At 42.5% G+C, this 23731-nt stretch overlaps 2 protein-coding genes across 3 annotated transcripts in view; both read left to right on the forward strand.

Moving 5' to 3' along the window:
- The first annotated feature begins 5250 nt into the window (after positions 1-5250).
- On the forward strand, positions 5251-16379 carry LOC308088303 (chondroitin sulfate N-acetylgalactosaminyltransferase 1-like). Its single transcript, XM_080432704.1, has 10 exons — positions 5251-5353; positions 5592-6261; positions 7160-7260; positions 7590-7768; positions 11702-11918; positions 12240-12341; positions 14495-14676; positions 15072-15166; positions 15365-15446; positions 15630-16379. Exons 2-10 carry the CDS (start codon positions 5896-5898, stop codon positions 15932-15934), a joined length of 1629 nt encoding a protein of 542 aa, XP_080288830.1. The 5' UTR covers positions 5251-5353; positions 5592-5895; the 3' UTR covers positions 15935-16379.
- Positions 16380-21207: 4828 nt separating this feature from the next.
- Positions 21208-23731, forward strand: part of LOC308088432 (phospholipid phosphatase 1-like) — a 9239-nt gene continuing 6715 nt past the window's right edge. The window contains exons 1-2 of one of the 2 annotated variants that reach the window (XM_080432890.1): positions 21208-21264; positions 21860-22017. In XM_080432890.1, coding sequence (XP_080289016.1) covers positions 21960-22017 — 58 coding nt within the window. In that variant the 5' untranslated portion in view covers positions 21208-21264; positions 21860-21959. Of the gene's footprint in view, positions 21265-21582; positions 21681-21859; positions 22018-23731 lie in introns of those variants that run through there. The other variant, XM_080432889.1, reaches the window with a different exon arrangement.

Genomic DNA, 23731 nt, shown 5'->3' on the forward strand with positions numbered 1-23731 from the left:
AGCCCGGCCCTCCATCCTCGGACCCTCACATCTCTACCTGTTGCCTCCCAACGAGGCTTCTGAGGTAATGTTCCATATGGATGTGGAGGAATGAGTGCGGAAGGATGGGAGCGATTGCTCGGAGGCAAAAAAACAGTGATCCTCTCAGAGAATGTGTGTGCGTGTGCGTGTGTGTGCGTGTGCGTGTGCGTGTGCGTGCGTGCGTGCGTGCGTGCGTGCGTGCGTGCGTGCGTGCGTGCGTGCGTGCGTGCGTGCGTGCGTGCGTGTGTGTGTGTGTGTGTGTGTGTGTGTGTGTGTGTGTGTGTGTGTGTGTGTGTGTGTGTGTTAGTGGTGGGCATCGGTTATGATATCGGTATTGTTTGAGCAATATGCAATATTGTATGGGATCATGTCAAATGTACAGGCAGTCAGTATTGGAAAATGACCCCCCATGAAAGGTTTATATCACTCACTGTACATTAAGGCTACTTATGAGCAAAATCAATAATTTCACACAAAATATTGACATGAAAATTACAATATAATATTAGCTTCTATAGCAACATAAACAGAGACAGAGCAGTGGTCTGTTATTGAGAACAGGAGTCTGCTATCAGGAAATAACAGACCACAGAATGCTGTGATTGAGCAATCAGAATTGAGCATTCAACAAAGCTGTGTAAAATGGATAACACAATATATTGGTTACCTCCTGTTACACATTGTAACAGTTATGGTTTGATGCACATAGATGCTGTCCACTCGGTGAACTTGCCTAGAACACAGTAAGAACAGATAGTATCAGAGAAAAGAAGGAATTCTAGTTAGACTGCTGACAATTTGATGGATTGCATGTGCTCACTGTACAAAAAATGGTCCAAATGGAATGGACCAGAATGGTGATAGCTATTATAATAAATAACTGGGACACAAGTGGTTGTCTTAAGTGTAGTATCATTACTTGACTGTAAGGAGAGACAGTCGTACTGTAGTGGCCAAAAGCTTCGCTTCGGACAGAGTTTCTCTGGAGAAAGTGAAAAACCCCAAATAAAATGGCCGTTACCTTAGTTAAAGTTACACTGGTTGAAGCTAAACATGGCTTCACAAAACTTTCAGCAGAATTTGAATGTTAACTGGAATAGTGCTGCTACGTTTCTCACAAATCATGAATTATTGATTTTGTATTGAGAAGTCCAACTAATATTGATATGGGAAATCCATACTGGTGCCCACCTCAATTGGATTATACATGTTCCAGTTGATTCTGTCTTTTTTTTTTCTTCTTCTTTTTTTTCCTTCTTTTTTTACTTGATTTGGGTTTATTGTTGTTGTTACATAGCTCCCAAGAATGTATCGTTTGTGCACCCCAACAGTTTTGTTCTTGGTTGAAATGTGTTGACTGAATTGTATGTATTGCACTCTGAATTTACAAGCGATTTAAAAACCAGCTGCCATGCTACTATTGTCCAAAATATTTTAGACCAAGGCGTGGCTGTTATCAAAGGCACCATACCAGGTCTACTGTTTTCAATTGTGGTAAATTTTCTAAACATTCTAGTTTTAGTGTCAGAGAAAAGCAAATGGTAGCATAGCACTTTAATGTTGTTGTGTGAATTCATCTGGGAAACTAAATAATTACCACTTTTTTATTTTACACAGAATTTTGTTGCGTTTGATGCTGGTGATTCTGTTTTACATTCCTTGATTGTGGGTTTACAGCAACGTTTTAGATAAGCACTGCCAAAATTGAGCACAACCGTACCAAGCACATGATCCAGATAGGCACCTGCACTATAATTAAGAGTCAGAATTAAAGGTGAGTCTGCTGACTTCACACAGGCTGAGACTATGTGCCAAGAAAAGAAAGACACGTTGTTTTTGCAGGACATGAACAAGGGAAATGTGTTATCACATTCTGACCACATTCCACATTTTGTAATTTAAAGGATGTAAATATCTTTGACTTCAAACAAAAATAAAATCCAGTTGTCTGTTTGCTCATTGTACTGTGTGTTTGTTAGTTATGCATCTGGCGCCATCATCTGGTAGAGTGCAGTCATTTCTCCTACAGGGTGTGCTCACTGTGCTGCACAGTTGAATAATGCTGCTAATACTGTAATAAAAGCTCATAATGTAATGATAAGCTGATGACAATGATAATGACACGATACTGACATGATACTGACATGATACTGACATGATACTGACCATGATACTGACCATGATACTGACATGATACTAACAAGATACTGACATGATACTGACATGATACTGACCATGATACTGACCATGATACTGACCATGATACTGACCATGATACTGACATGATACTGACCATGATACTGACATGATACTGACCATGATACTGACATGATACTGACCATGATACTGACCATGATACTGACATGATACTGACATGATACTGACATGATACTAACAAGATACTGACATGATACTGACCATGATACTGACCATGATACTGACATGATACTGACCATGATACTGACATGATACTGACCATGTTACTGACATGACACTGACCATGATACTGACATGATACTGACCATGATACTGACCATGATACTGACATGATACTGACCATGATACTGACATGATACTGACCATGATACTGACATGATACTGACCATGATACTGACATGATACTGACATGATACTGACCATGATACTGACCATGATACTGACATGATACTGACATGATACTGACCATGATACTGACCATGATGCTGACATGATACTGACCATGATACTGACATGATACTGACCATGATACTGACATGATACTGACCATGATACTGACCATGATACTGACATGATACTGACATAATCATGTGTTAGTGTAACACATGATTACATTATTACATTATGCAAACATCTGTTATTACGTTATGCTCTCATGATTTTATAACATTATGAGTTTTTATTACATTTAGGTTAATACATGTGAGCATACTTGCGAGCCGTTATTAAATTATGAGCCGGGATACTATTAATAACTACCGTAGATTCATTGAGCTCAGGATTGAGGACCAATGAAAGGAAAATACTTGTAATGGAGGAATCCAACCAGTCTCTAGAATAGATTACATTAAAGCAGTGGTGGACTTAAGTAAAAGTATCAATACCGCAATGTAGAAACACTCTGAAAAAAAGTCTGGTAATCAAAATTCACTACAAAAGTACAAAAGTATTGGCATCAAAATATACTTAAAGTACCAAAAGTTAAAGTACTCACTCATTATGCAGAATGTCCCGTTTCACAAGTATCATATGTAAAGGCTATTTGTATTAGAATCTTTTGAAAATAGCAGATCTACAAGCTCAGAACGCGTCACATCGAGCTTGTAGAGTTTTAAACAGGACGGAAGTGGTTAATGTATGTTTTTTAATAATAATTCAAATCTACAAAGTAACTAGTAACAAAAAATGTCAAACAATTTTAGTGGAGTAAAAAAGTACAATATTTGCCTAAAAATTGTAGTACAGTACTTCAGTAAATTTGTTACTTTCCACCACTGATTACAAGCAGAGTATCAGAGTCTACGGTTCATTCCTCACTTGCATTGACTTCTAATTACACTGCAAGGTAAAGTATGAGCCTGCAAGGGCCTGAAAGGCAATTCAAGATTCAGGCAGATGGTCCCAGGTCTAATCTAGATGGGAGCAAACACACACACTGGCTCTCATAGAAAGTTAAGCGAGAGAGAGAGGAATGGTGAGAGGGAGGTGCAACAAAAGGGTGGAGACTGAGAAGAGAGGATGAGATAGAGTGGGTACACAGAGCTCAGTAGAACCCAGTTCTGTTCACTCTTTAAGGCCATTCCTACCCTAAGGATTCCAGCAGGGAGGGAGAGAGAAGGGGAGAGAGAGAGAGAGAATGGAGGGAAAGGGAGAGAGAGAGAGAGAGAGAGAGAGAGAGAGAGAGAGAGAGAGAGAGAGAGAGAGTGAGAGAGAGAGAGAGAGAGAGAGATATCCGTCACTGACTCACTGTCCACTGGATCAATGCATTTAATTTCTGACAATATACACACAATTTTATTTTGAGACCATGCACATTATTAACATGCTCTGTATGTAACAGAATGACAGAAATAGACACGGTGAGAGACTGGGATGAACATCAGAGGATTGAAGACCACTTCATTCATTCGCTGTCATATCAAAAAGCAGCAGGTGAGTAGAGGTTTCATCATAATTCTTTGCATCTTCAGCAAGAGTTCCATTCAATGAGTGTGAAAATGTGTAATGGAGGATGTTTTCAGCTTAGAATTCCTGCATGCAAGGTTTGTGTCTGATCTGTGGGATGTAATGCATTTACAGCTGTATGAGTAGAGAGCTCCGATGAGCTATTGAGCTTTAACAGCTTGTCAGGTATTCACCTGCATGTGCACCAAAATAAAAACCTTTGCAAGCATTTCAAACAGACAGGAGGCTCGCTCTTATAGTTCAGCTCCACGTGCCAGGCGAGATCACAATCATGACTGTAAAGGCTCTTTAAATCATGGCTGCTGCGTAAGCATTTCAGTAAGGCATAAGATTCCAAAAGAGCATGAATATTTCATTAAGTAGCCTGCTAACAGTTCTAGAGTTTTAATACTAAATGTCTGAGAGAGAGAATGGTACTGTATGTGCGCACGCACACGCACACACACTGATGCATTTTCACATGTACACATAAAGACAAACACTAACACACGTACATGCTCATATACACACACACACACACACACACACACACTCTCTCTCTCTCTCACACACACACACACACACACACACACACACACACACACACACACACACACACACACACACACACACACACACACACACACACAGCATGGGTGGAGCTGGAAAACATAAGCAGGTCTTTCATGAGATCAGTCTCTACCTGTGCAATAAAGAGCCAACTGTGCTGTGAGTAAACTTTGACGATGGCAACACACATATGCGTGCGTGTGTGGGTGGATGCACGCACACATGCGTGCGTGTGTGGGTGGATGCATGCACACACGCACACGCACACACACACATGCACGCACATGCACACACACGCACACGCACACACAACACACACACACACACACACACACACACACACACACACACACACACACACACACACACACACACACACACACACACACACACACACACACACACACACACACACACACACGCAGGGGAAAGACACACAGAGAAAGACTTGTTTCTGTCATTTCCCTCTCCAGCGTCGTGGCACTCAGAATGTGAGGTCAGATACCTTCTCTACGTTAGCCCAGTCTAACCCTGGCCAACAGACCACCAGAACCCACCAGAACCCTCCACAATCCACTACATCTTCTCTGCACTGCTTGAAGTGAGTTGCCTGTGGTTTCTTATGTTTCACTCTTGCTAGGGAGCCCATCTCGGGGAGAAATGGCGGTTTTCCGTTTGAATGATGTGTTTCTGTTACTGATGATGATCTCACTGTAAAGGCCTTTATTAGGTAACACCTAAGTGTTCAGAACAGTCTGTTGATCAGCAGCATTTTGTCTTGCCTACTTTGTTAATGTGATTATATTTTACTCATAAAACGGACTTGTTTGTCATTCTAGGTGATATCATCGCTCCTGGGATCCAAAACATGAATTCCAAATGAGAGACAACTCTCTGGGAAGATGACACCAGCGGATGAAGTTGACGATGTGACCTCCTAAGCACGACATGAGTTTACACCGAGAGAACAAGACGATGTCTCCTCTGAAGAGATATTTCTTTAACAACAGCATGGACTGGGACCCAAAATGGATGGTTTATATCTTGCATTCCCACAAGACAGGTGGTAATGGGGTATGACATTTCCTGAGTACAGGGCTACGAAGTCTTCAAACCCCCCTACTTCATAGTAACTCATTAGACATGATGCTTCGGAGGTGGCTGCGGACTCTGACAGGCCGTGTCGGGGTGATCGTGCTGCTCGTCTGCTGCTGTTTGACCCTGTTCTACCTCCTGGCCTGTAAGCCAGCTGCTCATCGCGACCAAGCCTCTCTGCTTTGGTCCGGAGGGGCCAGCAGCAAGGAAGGATACCTGGCTTTGGTACAGGAGAGAGAGGACTCTCACAAGTATTATATCAACAGTCTGATGAAGCAGATAGCCCAGCTGAAGGAGGCCCTCCAGGAGAGGACTCAGCAGCTTCAAGAGACCCTGCAGAAAGCAAAGGCCAAAGGGGTGATGCCCCTTGGACTGGACGGCCTGCACAAAGCCCCTACTCACACTGACCTCAAGGTAGGAATAACAGGTTCTATAGTTGTAAAAGGTACATATAGATTATCATCCTGGCATTTGCCGTTGCCTACTCTACCCTGGTTGGGTAAAACCAGAACCTTCTATTGGAGAGTTGCGTCAATGAGGGGGCAGAAACAGCTCCGGTCACGTGGTTCATGTAAACTCGAAATAGTGACAAACGCTCATAGACTCCAATGCATTCCGTAAACTTCCAGTTCAGGGCTTTGTCACTATTCGTCTCTTCCCGAGCCGCAATTGGACTGGCCGGATGAAGTGAACGGAGGTGACGCAACTCTCCTCTGGGTAAAGCGAGGGCAATGAATGCCTGGTGATCATTTGTTTACCCATAGCCTTGTTTATACACAAAGACCGAAGCATTTGATAATCTAATACAGATTATAGATTACATTACTGTCAACGAGGACCTCCCCTGGAGACCAAAATGGTATAGTCCACCTGGGACTCCCTGACAGTGTGGGGAGAGAGTTGGTTCAGAACATGGAAGGTGTGTTGCTGGTGTGCCTCACCTTTTTGGTAGGACATTTTGTGAAGGTGTTTTGGTTCCTTTCTGCCCGGATACACTCCAGTGTCTCCTCAGCTGTGAATTCTACCAGTACCACGCATCTGCAGCAACTGTGTTTTGCGACTGGCTTTCGTACACGTTTGACGTGGTAAGTTCAATAAGTAGCAAGGTCGCTCACAGGTAGAACTTTACCTGCGCTGATTGGTCAGCTGCCATACATCCCCTTGGGAAGACATGGCAGCTGACCAATCAGCGCAATCTTAGCACCATCTCTGTCCTTTTACCACTCCCCTCACCCAGGGCAAATAAAGGCTGGGTATTATTTACAGATATACTGTAAATAATTTAAATAGATTATACTGTCTTGTTATATAGGAATTCTTCCGGTCCCAGCTGACCCAGGCTGAAGTTAATTCTGGAGTGAAGTTGACCAGCGAGTATGCTGTAGTTCCTTTTGAAACCTTCACTCTGCGTAGGTGAGTAGCATTAATTAGCTCTGTGTGAATAGTAGCGCATCCATGGAAATGAAATCCTGAGTTTAAAATAGTACTTCTGCTATGTTGTTTGATTGCATGGCATTTTTCCTTACCTCTTCACTGTAACTTCACACAGCTGCTGTCATATGCTTTTGTTTACCTAACCAGAAGCACAAGGGTCTCCACCAGTCAGTCTGTCTAGATTCGAGATGGTCATGTAGCATTGAAAGGGACAACAATGGCTGTTACGAACTACTGTATATGTGGACTTGTATGTACTAGCCCACAGTGCGATCATAGAAAAAGTGTTAATCTTTTTTTCCATTCAGGGTGTACCAGTTGGAGACGGGGCTAACCAGGCACCCTGAGGAGAGGCCTGTGAGGAAAGACCGCAGGGATGAGCTGATAAGTACTCTGGAGACAGCTCTGCACGTCCTAAATGGACCCCAGCGACACAGTGACTCAACTGGGCAGAAGCACACATACTCCCCATCTGATTTCATAGAAGGTGAGATTGTGAAACATTGCGGTTGAGAAAAAGTTTAACCATCGTTTTTGTTTCTCAATTGTGATTCATGGCTGTTACATAAGGGATAATGGGAGGTTTACTAATGTCTCTGTGGCATTGCTAAAAACAATAACAGCCTTAGGCTCTGTCCCAAGGTGCGTGCTTATTGGTTTAGAAGTAACAGATTGGTTAGGTTTGAGCATTCCTAATGTGGCTTACCTTCTTATCTCCTCTCTCCTCTTTCTGATGAAAGTGAATGTGTCGTTTACATTTTGCCTTTTCATCATTTCGCCAACTTGCCTCGGCTAAATTATAAGTAATATTGCCTGGAATGTAACCCTGGTCTCCCACAGCAGACCAGGGTACAGAGACCAGGGTACAGTAGAACTCAGCCAAAGGGGAGCCTCGGGCAGGGCTGCTCTAACTGCAGCGATTCCCACACTGTGGGCCAAGGCCGACTGATGGGCCATGAGGATGTTGCAAGTGGGCCTCCAAAAAATTGGCAAAACTTTGAGATTTGAGAGAAAACATAACATTATTATAAGAAGGATGTTAGAAGAACGTCGTGGTATTTTTGCCAGACCCAGGGGGTCGGCCTACATGAGGCTTTGTCAGTCTGTCCCTCTTTTCTTCCCGGTCAACATTTTTCCTCCCGGTCAACATTTTTCCTCCCGGTTCAACGTTTTTCCTCGTTTGTCCCTCTTTTTGATTGGCCAAGCTTAGCGTGACGTAGTGCTCTGAACTTCAGATTTCAACCACTAGGGGTCTGGCAGTGCTCCGAGGAGCACTTTTTCTAGTTTTTATGGAGTGTGAACAGACTCGACTCACCTCCATCTCATTTCTCGTGGTTTTTTACACTTCCACAATATTACATTTATACGGTATTTAGCTTATTAATTTTTAAAGACTTTCCACATGGTGTCACTATTTTGTAACCCGACTCTGCCAGATGGAAGAAGCTTGCGTCACATTTGTTTCACACCGCCCCCATCTGGTGGAGTCAGATTAACTATTTTGGGCATGTCATTATAGATTGTATAATCAGATTAAAAAAAGGTTTAAAAAACGAGTATTAATGGCAGATCTACAAGCTCTCAATGCACTATGTGTCTTGTTGTGAGCTTTTAGATCTGCTGTTTCTTAACTTGTCAGTGCTTATTTTGTCCCTGTTGCTGTTGGTTAGTCATTTCTTTATTTATTTATTTTTTTATTTTTTTTATCCCACAATTTTGTAATATTTTCCAGTTCCCACCTGATGTTGTGTGGAAGTCCCGACCACTTCAGATCGTATCGAATAAACATTACCTTGCATAATGTCTTCAGGCTAGGACTAAAATCTAAGATGCTCGGATATCTTTTGCTTCCTATAAAAGTGATGCGATCTCCAACCATGCAACAGCTCTTAATCCAAGACAGGCCTTTCACCTTGGGCTCAACATTCTTCCATGAGAATGTATCTGGGTTGAATTTCCACAGATCATTGAATTTCTGGCCATAATAGTAACCACCAACTATGTACAGCTCTCTATTGTAGGCAAAGGCTGAATGACACTGGCGTACTTCTGGAAGAAGCTGTTTGGAAGGCTTCTCCAGCCAGAAGTTTGTCTCTGTGTCAAACACTCTGATGTTGTTGTTGTTGTAGCCGTTCCCTCGGTCCCTTCTGCCCCCAAATACAAACATCTTTGTCCCGATGATGGTGGCAGAGTGAAAATATGAAGCAATGCCTCTGGTGTTAATTAAAGACCAGACCATTGTGGTGGTATTTAATTTGTAGATGTTATTAGTCGGTCCAGTCAGATTGTTCCGTCCTCCATAGACATACATGACCTTCCCCAAGACACAGGCTGAGTGGCCGGCCCTCGCCTCTGGAACAGTTCCTGAAGTATTGGGCTTGAACCATCTGTGGGTGTCGACATCAAATGCATAAAGCACATTGTAGTATTCATCAGGTGAATTGTAGAATAAATCATAAACTGTGGAATTACATCCCCCCCAGATGTAGACGGTGTCTTCTATCAACACAGCTGTGTGGCCCCTGCGCATGGAAGGAACTTTTTCTTTTCCTCTTCTAGTTGTTACTGGTGGTAACTCCTTCCAGCATAAAGACACAGTGTTGAAGACGTGAACCTCAATCTGCTCCGTGTCCTTCTTGTCCGTGTCCTTCTTGTCCCCGTCCCCTCCAAAGGAATACACCTTGTGTTCCACTGCTACAGAAACATGATAGAATGTCTTTCCTCTTCTTTTCTGATGCACCACCCAGCAAAACATTTCTCACCAAAGGAAAACAGATTAAAGTACTTTACTGAAGTCCTGCTGTTTAAAGTGTAAATGAGCGCGCCACCATTTATATTGTTCAGTGGCCCAAACATCAGGTAAAGTTTGACCAATCAACAAAGCCGATGGGATGGGTCGGCCAATCAAGGAGGCCGATGCCTGTTGATCTCCCTAATATGGTAAATGGATCACCATGGCGACGGCAGCCCCAGGCAGCACTGCACAGCAGACCAGTCTATTCAGAAGTGTTGATGTAACCCTTGGGATTCGAACCCGGGTCTACCGCATTTTCATGGCTCCTGTGATCAAACGTATCCCATTCAATGGCTTGCGCAGTGGTGTTGAAGTAATTTATTTTCAAACTGGCACGCAGGAGAACATTATAAGTAGAGAATATTGTGATGAGTAGGAGCAGCAGCACACAAGGTCAAGGTCAAGGTCTTTATTAATGTCCCAGAAGGGCAAATAGGTTTACAGCCGGAGTAGTGGTTTTAAAACATACAGACAATACAGGACAACAACAGACATGAAACACCATAGCATAAAACATAAGTCTGGGCGCATCTAGTGCAAGAGATAAAACAAGAGGCTACATTCAGAAATATAAATATAATGATTGACATCCTCACTGTTGCGAGATTACAGACAAGCACCCCTACGCATTCATCATGGTCAATGGAAGAAATCCTGCAAAACCCTGACATACTTCTTCATTCGTATGTGACCTGTAAAAGAAGAGAGAATAGGACCCTATAGACTTGCTGTATGCAGTATGCATGTAGGCCAGACCCAGGGGGTCGGCCTACATGAGGCTTTGTCAGTCGGTCGGTCTGTCCCTCTTTTCCTACCCAGCCATTCAGATTTCAACCACAGTTTTTTCAACCACAGTTTTTGCCAAGAATTCCACGTAATGATGTCATCATCACACGACATCATGATGTCGTTATAACAACTAGGGGTCTGGCTGAACCAGGTCTCCTGGTTTCACTAGTTTTCTTTTGAAAAATGAGTTTTCATTGTGATACAGATAAATACGACCTCAAAGCATACTGCGTTAGTTCCATCGATCCAAGCCGGAACACAATTGATTCAATGAACACGGCTGCCATGCTAACGCATTCGAGATCCAGAAAAGGTTGGGAACCACTGCTCTAGTGGTTCTCAACCTGTGCACATGATTTGGGGGGGGCAGATAACAGTGAGGTGACAATTTAAGGATCTAAGAACTTTATAATACCATTACTGCATCAAAAGTATGGTAATCAACAAATGATACCATCAAAACTGGTCAAACATTGGCCAAATTGTCAAACAATATAAGAAAGAGGCATAAATTGTGAAAATAGCAGATCTACAAGCTCAACGCCTCGCAACGCGAGGCGTTGTGAGCTTGTAGATCTGCTATTTTCACAATATTTATCTGTGGAACCGAGTCAAACTTAAATGTAATGCCTCAACTCCTACAATTCCAAGTGCTTGTCAGGTTTGGGGGTCCCCAGTTAAAATATGATTATTTTGGGGGGTCCCCAGTTCAAATATGATGATTTTGGGACAGTCACAGCCTGAAACGGTTGAGAACTACTGCTCTACTAGATAAACGTTCACAGGCATGCGGTCCTTCAAAGAACACCCTCTCTCTGTCTTTCTCTGTCTGACCAGGGCTGAGCCGTACAGAGAGGGACAGGGGAACAGTGTATGAGATGATGTTTAAGGGTGACGGGCCTCGCGTCTTCACACAGCTGGTGTTCTTTAGGCCTTTTGGGCCCTTGATGAAGGTGAGGAGCGAGAGCATGGACACGCGCAGCACTCTCATCAACATCATCGTTCCTCTGTCCAAGAGGGCTGACGCCTTCAGACAGTTCATCAGCAACTTCAGGTAGCAGCACAAACACAAGTATTGGCCTCAAAATATACTTACAGTACCAAAGTAAAACTACTCAAATTCGTAATCATTTTGTTGAGCTATTAGCTGATTATATCAGCTGAGCTATTTTTGAATAATTTAAGTATTTAGTGACTAACATTTTCAAATAATTAGTAAATTGGACAATATTTACCTCTGAGATGGTAAAGTAAAAGTACCAAATTTGTACTTGAGTGCAGTACTTGAGTAAATGTACTTACTTTCCACCACTGCTGTAATAGTGACATACGCTATTAAAAGTAATCCTATCATAACTTCCCCTTCCTGTCCCAGAGAGGTGTGCATCCGGCAAGATGGTAGGATCCATCTCACTGTGGTCTACTTTGGTCATGAGCAGTTAGATGAGGTGAAAGGCATGCTGGACCAAACCACTAGGTAAGGCTAAAGAGACCACTGTTGACCACTCTACTCAGATGGCCTCATAATGCTTTGGCGTGATGAATTTAAATAATTTGTTAAAAGGAAACATACATGTTCCACTATTTTCCGGACATAATAAACAGCTCAGCTTAGATTTGTGTAGTGTTGGGCAAGCTACTTACAAAATGTAGCTACCCTAAGCCCTAGTAGTGGCTTGCATAACTCTTCTTAAAAAGTAAAAAGTAACTGAGCTACTTTCAAAATAGGTAAATAGCTACACTACAAGTTAGTAAAAGTAGCTAGCTGTACATTGAAGCTACTTTGTAATTAAAGCAGTTGGTAAAGAGCCTGTTTTGGGCATGTCATTATTGACAATGAATGAATCAATCAATCAATCAATCAATCAATCAATCAATCAATCAATCAATAAATAAATAAATACATACATAAATAAATAAATAAATACATAAATTGTGAAAATAGCAGATCTACAAGCTCACGATAGGATGTGTTGTGAGCGCGTAGAATAGTAGATCAGAGAGGCTTATTGTCTGTGTCAGCCAAGAACGCAGGAGTCTATTCCTGTTTCAATGCGCTAGACCCCTGGGAGATGGATTGCTGAGGTGGAGCGCAACACCTACCATCAGCTCCCAGTATTTACCGCACGACTTGCCGCGCCAAATATGCTGAGTTGGCGGTGGCCGGGATCGAACCCATGACCTTATGGTCAGAAGGCAAGTGCTAGAGCTCACAAACTAAGCAGTGCAGTAAATCGTAGGCCATTTGAAAGGAAATATTCTCACCATTCAATCCACTAAAAAGTATTTTGGTTCTTCTTTATTCTTCTCCTGTTCACAATATCAGTTTTTACTGCAGATGTCAAACTCTGACGTTTGTTTTGATGGATTTATACTTAATACATAATTGTGCATCCCATTTGAATAAGTGACAGATTAACCCAAATAAATGAGCAACATGCCCTGCTTTTCATTAATTACTGCATGGCTGCAATATAAGCTGTTCTGCTTCTTGCCAAGATCACTTTTGCAATTCATAATTGACGATGTTTCTGTACTGCATTGCGGATAATGAGGGGATGTGATAAAAACTGGAAGTGAGAGGGTAACAGTGTTTTATCACTTCCTTAATCAGCTAATCCTGTGAAACCTCTGTACCGCGGGGATCAACATAGACCTCACTTTAATGCTTTGAGTATGATGAGAAGACCTTAATCTTACAGCATCTTCCCTCTCCCTGTTATTGAGGATCTTATCCCACTCAGATTTGTTAAGCCTGCGGCTACAGGAGTTTGATCACAAAATAGACCCTCTATAATATGTTTAGCAGGATCTGATGTTGAGAATGAGAGATCTTGTGCCAAGGTCATGAGATTTTGCTTTTATCAGGGCATTTTAGTTCTGAGAACCCGCACATTGACTATATTCATATGGCGGCCATTTTGCTTTTATGTCATACTCAGGGGGTGGGAAACGCAAACAGCGCTCTACTATCGCTTCGCAGTAGCGGGGGGCGGGGCCAGGAGGACAGTACTCCGTGGTGGAAAATAATGCTCGGCGCTGGCATTGCCTAAGGGTGCGATAATTTACAATTCTGTGCATATCGGTACATAACTCGGACAGGGCTGAGTAGGCTCAAGCGAACTTCGCAACATTCAGCAAGGCAACTTGCGCGCTATAGCTCGGTGATGCTCAAGGCTCAAGTTCGCTTGAGACTGCGCCCCTCCGTCGCGGTCCAAAACTATACTTTATCGGCATATAAAAAAGTAGTCCGTGGTTGTTGGAAAAAGTAGCCTAATGTTTTAAGCGGGTGTCGAACCCGGGAGGTGCGAGTTGGGAATTTAGTGATGATTAACGAGGCAAGCCACTGAGGCCAGTGCTGTGATTGGGTATTTGGGCCGTATTACAATCTGACAACGCCCACCGTTCCCAACTCTTCTAATGTAGAGTGAAAGAAGCCCTGCCCAGTAGGGCCCCGTACTGGGCGAGGCTACTGCGAAGCGATAGTAAAACGCTGTGCGCGTGGGATACCACCCTGTTCGATCCTGTTCGGGATCCCCCCCAAATATATGACATAAGAGTATGTGAATATGGTCAATTAGGGTAACATAGTAAAATAGTTGACTTGGGCCTTGCCCCCTCTTACCCTAGGGAAACTCGGTTCCGGAACTTCACACTGATCCAGCTAAAGGAGGAGTTTTCTCGTGGGCGTGGCTTAGAAGTGGGTGCCCGGGCTTGGAGACGAAGCCAGAATGTCCTGCTCTTCTTCTGTGACGTTGACATCCACTTCACCTCTGACTTCCTAACATCTTGCAGAGTCCATGCAGAGGCTGGTGAGAGAAAGGAACACTCCACTATTAACGGCTTGATCAAAATGTGTTCATTGGCTTTAGTAAGTAGCCTTGGGAACTAATGGTTCCCGAATCCCGAGCCATGCAGCCCATAGGGCAGAAGCCTATCTCCTGTTTCTGCAGCGTGAGGTGGCTTCATCTACAAGTACATCCCCCAATGTTTATTGGCTAGACCTATATATTATTCACTTGTTCATTTATTCCATGGTTATTTCAATAAAAGCTTATGATTTAGTAACTGTTTCTATATTACAATCTGTATAAATTACAGTAGCCTACTTCCCTACAGAGGAAAACAGCAGCAACTACTTTCTTCCTACTTTCATCACTATCAACTGAACTTGAATATGTAATTTTGTTTGATTATTTGGCTTTAGGTAAAAAGGTATACTACCCAGTGCTGTTCAGCCTGTACAATCCATCTCTTCTCTACACCAATCAGACATATCTTCCCAGTATTCAGCAACAACTGGTAGGTCAGAGACTCAAGAAAGATTGAGTCGGTGGGTGGGTGACTGACTGACTGACCGACCGACCGACCGACCGACCGACCGACCGACCGACCGACCGACCGACTGACTGACTGAGTGGGGACATAGATCAGACATTGAAAAATGTAAAAGACTGCTCTAAGTGAAATGTTGATGTGCCTTGGCTTATTGATACCCAGGTGATAAAGAAGGACACTGGATTCTGGAGAGATTTTGGCTTTGGTATGACATGCCAGTACAGGTCAGATTTCATCAACATAGGTAATGACAAACCCCAGCTTGTTTAGTTTAATTAATAATTGCATTGATATTTAAAAAAAAAAAGAGCATGGAACCAAGAATGAAATTAAAGCTCTAATCATTTATACATCCTTACTAATGCCATAGATACAGTTTTACAATTGCTGGTTTACATAAGTTAAACTTATCTCTCTACCTTGACAGGCGGTTTTGACCGGAGCATCAAAGGCTGGGGACTGGAAGATGTACACTTGTACAGGAAGTACCTACACAGTAAACTGATGGTGATTCGCTCTCCATCTCGTGGACTTTTCCACTTGTGGCATGAGAAACATTGCATGGATGAGCTGCCTCCTGACAAGTACAAGATGTGTATGCAGACCAAAGCCATGAGTGAAGCCTCACATGGCCACCTGGGGGAGCAGTTTTTCAAACAAGAGATTGAGGCTCACCTGACCTCTCAGAAGCAAAGAAACGGAACATACAGGAATTGGAAATTGGGTGGATAGTAGTGGGGCCGGGTGGGGCCTTGTTGACATCATCAGTCACTGTGATTCATGGCATACCCTCTTTGCTATAATTACATTTACAGTATGTCATACTTGCTTACATTAATTTATATTATGGCCAAAAGCAGGACATTCAGATGTTAAAATACATGATGGTGTATAAAACAAAAAGGTAAACCGTCTATTTCAGATAATGACCCCCATGGGAACTGGCATTAAATCTAATCATATCTAATACACAATAATATCTCATTTGTTTCAATAAATGTATATGTATTATTGACATTGCTGTATTTGGGTTTCCTATGATAACAAGCACAGATTCTGTAGGCTACATGACCACTGGATGATTGTAATTCAATGGTCATGAATTATGTTATGCTGTGGTTTTTGAGCCATTTTGAGTTGTCCTGAATAGACACTAGGATGTATAATTAAAAGTGAAATATTATTCTGAAACAATGAATGTGAAATTACTAAAGATGTGTGTGTGTGTGTGTGTGTGTGTGTGTGTGTGTGTGTGTGTGTGTGTGTGTGTGTGTGTGTGTGTGTGTGTGTGTGCGTGCGTGCGCGTGTGCGTGTGCGTGCGTGCGTGTGCGTGCGCGCGTGTGCGTGCGTGTGTGTGTGTGTGTGACCCAACAATGGCCCATTCTTTCATAATTTTCATGAAACTTGGTGGGAATGTTCAGCAGACCCCCAAAATATAGTTTTTCCTTTTATTCTTCTCCCAATTTCATCATTAAGCCAATTCTCCATTAGTGTATTCTTAGTTGCCTATCATTGCCAAGTCCTACAGTTAATCCTAGGGAGAGCACAGACAACCACTTGTCTCCTCCAATATGCGTGACATCAAGGCCACTTCTTTTCACCTGATAGTGAGGAGTTTCACAGAGAGGACATAACGCATTCAGAGGTACACGCTATTCTTCCTAGTTTCACACCTCACTGAACAGGAGCCCTGACAGACCTGTAGTAGTTGGTAGTGCAGCGACAGAGATCATCCTACCTGCCCGGCTTCCATCCTGTGAAGGAACATGGCCAACATTGTTTGTTGAAACATCTGGCCAATTACACTCAAAGCGGTGAAAAATTCAAAGGTCAAGGCGTCCGGGAAATCTGTATTAGGGTACTGAGAAAACATAAGGACACAAAACGAGGCTGAGACAACAACTCGGATTTCAAAGTACGAGAGATTTTAAGTACTCGAGTACGGAGTCAGAATTACATTACATTCAATGCAACAGAGAATAAGTGAAATCGGTAAACACCCTTGTCTGACTCCCAGGAGAACAGTGGTCACAGCGTATATGCACAATAGAGACAGAACATACCAAAAACAAGAACAGGCAGGAACAAAGATTATGAATATTACTAGTCAGACCTTTGACCTAAGTGTCATTTATAATGAGGGGTTTGAGTAAAAACAGGACAACAGGACAGATCTAATCTGTACAGCTGTTCTGGTCAAGACAAGCAGTAAACCTTTCTTATATCTTTCACCCAATTCTTACACAACTTTGGAGAGAGAGTTAATTTAAATGTTCCTATATCTCAGGATTTCTTTGACAAAGGTCACAATCAAGGTGATGGTCAAAATGACATAATAGTAGAGTGACATAGAAAATGTTGGTGCGACAAGGATTTGCACCCTCAGCTGCATTTCATTTGGCCAGAATATTGTAAAGAATGCCAGAGTGCTGTGACCTTAAAGTAAAGAAATGGCCTTATTATTTCCCGTCATATTTACAGTGGTAATCTTAGATTAGAAGCCACAAGTGACAAGCCACAGTGCCAAATATTTCTGCCTTCCCTTGGTGCTTGTCGATGGCCTCAAGGAAACTTGGATGGATGACTGCTATTCAGAAGAGACAACTGAGCTGCAGCACATGCTCCTGCTTGCTATTCTAAAATGTGGCAAGCAGGCAAGGCCTACAGATATTCTACCGGGGAATGTGGCTTAGCATGTCACATGTAGGTTGATGTGAAAATTGTACTGCAAAATATGATGGTGCATGCATTTAAAGGTGGTTGGTTAGACAGGACAAACAGGACTCTTATAAATTGTTGCTGTCCTTTTTTTCTTCTTTTTTTGGGGGGGCAGAAATCTTGTATCTTCATATTTCATATTTTTTCTATTAATGCCCTACTTCATCATACAAGAGTTTCGCACAAAAGTAGTGAAAATACAAGCTACAAGCTCACAATGCGTCGTGGTTTTTGTTTCCTCTTGACCCATATAAAGAAATTATGTTGGCGGATGCAGTGCGGTGCGGATGAGTATTTGGTAGTGACTTCTTTTTATCCCACCTACATAACAACACAAGAAACCGCCACATCCTTTCTCAAAAAGATGCAGAAAAAGTAGTCTGTATAAGTGATTAATTCGCACAAATGACTGCATTAACTTTGTTTTGATCATTAAATAGCCTTCTGCATTCGTAACAATTACTCGAATGACTTCTGCTTTTCAGAAATAAAGCCACATAAAGCCACATGCTGCCTACATGTATACAATACAAATGATCAATATAAATTGCACTCAAAGGTGATGGGGACTTTTTTTCTTCTTTCTTCAGTCCAGTTGCAGCATGTACCTGCAACTGGATCTGCATGTTTTGACCCTGGCCTGAGGGTTTTTTGAATGCCTGTCCCCTAGCCTGAAGTTTAGCCTGTTTTAAGGAATTACCCTACTGCCCTAACTGACCTCCTGGTTTTTACCAGTTTTGACCCGTTTTTACATCTGTAGACAGCATGGGTGAGTTTCGCTCGGGTAAGGCACGAGGCTACAGACCAAGAGTCGAGGTAAAGGTACACCATATCTGTTGTTATATGCAAACAACTAGTCCACATTTGATACCGCCAGGCTAGATTATTGCAATTCCTTATCAGGCTGCCACAACGAGCATCTAAAGACTCTCCAGCTGAGATGTACTGACAAGAACTTGAACAAAATATCACATTTCTCCAACTTAAGCTTCTCTGCACTGGCTCCCTGTAAAATCCATAATATAATTTAAAATCCTTCTCACCAGCAGTACAAATAGCGCATTGCACTCTATTACCCCTAGAACATAATCATTACGCTTGCAGAAAGTAGGTGTACTTGTGGTTACTAGAATCTCCAAAAGGACAATAATGAGAGACAGAGCCTTCAACTGTCAGGCTCCCTTCCTATGGAGCCATCTTCCAGCTTTGGTCCAGGAGGCAGACACCCTCTCTATGTTCAAGTTTTATCTCCTTGTGAGATGGAAATAAAACTGGGAATGATGTTAATGTTTAAGAGTAGACTTAAAACTTAACTTTTTGATCAAGCTCATAATTAGGGCTGGTTCAGGCTTGCCTTGGACTAGCCCTATAGTTATGCTGGCTAGTTAGGCTTAGACTGACAGGGGGACTTTCCGATGATTCACTGAGCTTCTTTCCTCACTCTCTCCATCTGTATGCATGCATGTCCCAACAATGCATGTTACTAACTTGAGTTTTAACCGGAGTGCTTTCTCATCTGACAGGCTTCCATGGATCGTTATTATGGACCCTCTGGCTGCGGATTGAGAGTTTGACTGTGGACTGTTAGTGCTATTATTGTCAGTCTGTCTGTCTGTAAGTCTGTCTCTGTCTCTCTCCTCTCTCTATGACAGGGAAGCTGTCAGAACCCACCCTAAAACATCTGGGACAACACTACATGTCGATTGTTTTTGCTCTTGGTCTTTGGGAGTTGTCTGCATTCATTGCTGTCCTAACAACTATTTACATGACAATGCTGCCTACTGAAACTGTATTTTGTTCACTGATACTGCAGGCCTGTATAGTATTTTTATTTGTTTATTTCGACGGGACAGAGCATATTTTAATGAACAGTAGGCTACATAGTAATGTAGTGTAAATACACCGGATTTAGCCATTTTCATCTGCAGTCCCCACAAAAAACATAGAGCAGTGAACAATAAAATACATTACAAGACAACATAGCGTACAGTAACACTTCATAACAATCAACACCATCAATATTACAAAACACAGTTTCAAGCTATAAAAAATCTAAAATCTAAAAATCTAAAAAGGATCTACAGTACAAGCACGCCTACCATAAGTGCAAAACTAAAGTGCAGTGATTCACACTTTGGTAGGGCATTCCACATTTTGGTGGCATAGCAGTAGAACGAATTTAACCCCTTGTTTGAGACAAATCTGGGTTGAACGTGATTTGTGGAGCTCCCTCTGTTGTTGTGATTGTGGACGTCTTTGATGTTTTTGAAATAGTTTGGTGTATGGTGCATGGGTGTCTTTGTGGTGTAGTGTAGGTCTACTCACTTTGGTAAAAAATTCATTAATTAAAATACATCCCAGATTGTAGCGTAGTAGACGCAGTTTATTGTGATGGAGGCTCAACAGGACAGGTGGGCACCAAAACCATCTGGGCACTAGGGGATAACTGGGCACCAAAACCATCTGGGCACCAGGGACATGTGGGCACCTGGACGAGTGGGCACTTAGGGGTGGAGATAACTGGGCACCTGGACGAGTGGGCACCTGGAGAGGTGGGCACCAGGACAACTGGGCACCAAAACCACCTGGGCACTAGCGACATGTGGGCACCTGTCCTGGACGAGTGGGCACTAAGAGGTGGAGATATCTGGGCACCAGGGACATGTGGGCACCTGGACGAGTGGGCACTTAGGGGTGGAGATAACTGGGCACCTGGACGAGTGGGCACCTGGGCAAGTGGGCACCAGGACAACTGGGCACCAAAACCATCTGGGCACTAGGGACATGTGGGCTCCTGGACGATTGGGCACCTGAATTAGGATTTGTGTCCATTGTTTTTTTTTACTTTACATAGCATGCTGCTTTGTTGTTGGTAAGTGATATTTAACCCACTGTTCTTTAAACCCCCCAGTGGTGTGTTCTACCGTGTTACGCTGTATACGCAGTGTGGCCTGCAGATTTTTTTCGTCGCCACCGTATACATCCAAAAACAGTTCGAAACGGCGTATCTGATACGTTGATACGCATCTGATACAATGCACCCAGCCAGGAGTGGCTGGGCTGGGGGGGGGCAGCAGCAATACAAACAGCAGGAATGCGGTCTGTCTGACTAGTCTGACTCTGAGTTGAAGGCTTATGTGTATTGTTCTTGAGGTGTTAATTAATTAGCCTGGTAAACCCCCCTCCCTCCGGAAATCTCATTTGCATTTGATTTCAGGAAGTAGGCTGTGAAACAAAGTATGTGTCGCAAGCTTCTTCCATTTGACAGAGTCAGGTTATTAATTAATGGCTACTGGCGAAGGAATTCACACATTTCAACGACCTGCCATTCACTTCATACGAAGGTCAGTGAATTGAGTACTTCATTAATATTCAAATTGCGCGTCATAGCACAGCAAATAAATAGTAAGTACTGAGGTCAAAGTACATTATAACAGAGTTTCAAAGTAGCCTACAATAAGAGTGTATTTGCCAAAAATAGAAGTACTGTTTACAGTAGTAGTAGTGACTGAGGTGGGTGTGTATAACAGCATTCATTCATCCCGGCTGTAACGTGACCTCATCAAATTGGGAGCGTAAAGAGAAGAGGTGGAGTCAGTCAGCTCAGCATCGGCCGACGTCAAGGCAGCCACAGGATAGGTCCTCTATCTGATACGAGTCTATGTTCATGTTCACCATCACCACAACACAGAGGAGGACAGGAGGACGGGACGCTGTTATTATGAGCTGTTATCATGTTGTTTTGTGACAAGTTTAAAGGGTGAGAATAATAGGCTATAGTGGTTTTAGATTAGAACTATAGGCTAGCTTAGCCCTAGTTTAGTATCCTAGTAGTGACGAAGAACATTTTACCTTTCGTTTTTGGCCTTTGGCAGAGTGTGATAACTAAGTTACACCGCAATGACAACAACATTGTGTTTCACTTTTTTGTGCAAATAGCGACACGTGTTCCACAGATTATAGGCTCCTCTCGCCGACAGTCACGATCAGTCGAGACGCGAGGATTTTTTCAAAGACAAAGAAGAGCCGAGGACTCAAGATGTTCGAAACGGGACAGATCCTACTGGTGATCCTCGACATAACATGTGTTCTCCTCGGTAAGTATAGGGCTGACTCTGTTTAACTTAACTCCTTCTTAATGGTGTTAACGCGACACCACCTCCTTGTGCCATCCTGACCCGTTACATTGTTATAACAAACTGTTATGTGGAGGCCTATGTGAGTACTAGGCTACTAGGCTGCTGTGATTTATTTGTTTAGAATGGATTCCGAATGAATCTCAGAATAGATGATCAAATCATTCATATGGAATAGCCCTAACCTGTGAAAACAAGTTTGTGCAGTCAAGAAGATGGGACATTTAGGCCGACAAGTCTGTGCAAAAAGACACTGTGGTTTCTGAGTTTTCCTCACGTGCGTATCGGTCATTTTTAAGACAGAACCCGAAACTAAAATACCACATTCAGCACTTGTGAGGTATTGGAAAGTGTATTTTTAACCATGTTTGGTTTGGCTCTGTGTAATAAGACAGTAATAATCAGACTGCGTCTGACCTATTGAGTGCCTCTAAACTGCCATCGTTTGTGTCAGAAGACTCCAGAACTAACAGCATTTCTATTCATAACTACCCTATTGTAAAAAGCTCTGCCCTCTTCATGTTAACATGGAGACCTATGGTACAACTGTGACAATATTACACTGTGCCTCTAGAGGTCTGACATTGTGTACATTTCAAGACCATGCAAGTTCCAGACATGGGTTAATCACTGTTTTTGGAGGGCCTTGTAGTAGACCAGTTGCCTCTGTGTCTCATTTACAGTAGCCTATATTATCTACACTGGGTCTATTGTCTTTTAAACCTAAATGAAACACATATTTCAACATTTCTTGTCCAGTGTTTTAGTTTAGTTTTAAAAAAGTTTTTTGCAATGCCCTCTAATCTAACTACATGACAACTATATGACACTAATTACTTTATGGGGCATTGTAGTCAGCAATGTCTGCCTTCACAGACAGTTTATTCTCCAACAAAAGATGGAAACTACTATGTATTTGTCTCAAAAGGACTAGTAGGCTTGATCAAAGGCCTGTGACTTGAGGATAAGTCAGTTAGCTCACTAAAATGTGACTATACATATTGAACCGATAGCCAAATACTCTTGATGTGATGTTATTTGCTTACAAGCTCTAATGAAATTAAGTATTCCTGGTGTTGTCAGGTTGGGTCCATAGATACACGATGACAGTGTAATTATCCCTAACTTTTTCCACCCTCACCCTAGAGTAATATGTGCTAATCAACATTACTCACTGACTCATTTGTGCGTAACCATTAGTATGCAAGTGTACCGCCTGTTCTTGTTCTTGCCATGTCTGTTCAGGTTCAGAAGATATTTTGGACAGCTAAGAAGGAAGTGTGTGTGAGGGGAAGTGAATTAGTAATCAAATAAAGTACTGATGGTGATTCCCCAAGCAACATAATTTGTTTCTTGAGTTGGTTGTAGCATTGCTGTTTCACTACACTACATAGAATATAAAACGAAAGACTTGTAGCGTAGAATTATCAGCAATCGCTCTTAAGTCTAATTTAAGCATCACACGATGGTGTCACTTGTCGAAAATCTGTACTTATTGGCAGGAGTATAAATGAGGATTTATATGAATTTCACAGTATTGGCCTCAGAATCAGAATCAGTTTTATTGTCACATCACAGGTTTACGAGGTAAAAAAGTGGGTGAAATTCTTTTTTGTACATCGTTCCCATCGCAACGTTAGTTTCCATAGAAAGAAGAGGGGGGGGGGAGAAGAAG

Source organism: Gymnoscopelus braueri (assembly GCF_963280865.1).
Source record: "Gymnoscopelus braueri genome assembly, chromosome: 7".
Classification (NCBI taxonomy): Eukaryota; Metazoa; Chordata; class Actinopteri; order Myctophiformes; family Myctophidae; genus Gymnoscopelus; species Gymnoscopelus braueri.

Excerpts from the sequence above, each read along its gene's own strand:
- LOC308088303 (XM_080432704.1), top strand. The coding sequence starts at position 5,896 with ATGATGCTTCGGAGGTGGCTGCGGACTCTGACAGGCCGTGTCGGGGTG. Across the intron at positions 7,769-11,701 it reads CCCATCTGATTTCATAGAAG|GGCTGAGCCGTACAGAGAGG; the intron begins GTGAGATTGTGA and ends CTGTCTGACCAG. Across the intron at positions 14,677-15,071 it reads CAGAGTCCATGCAGAGGCTG|GTAAAAAGGTATACTACCCA; the intron begins GTGAGAGAAAGG and ends ATTTGGCTTTAG.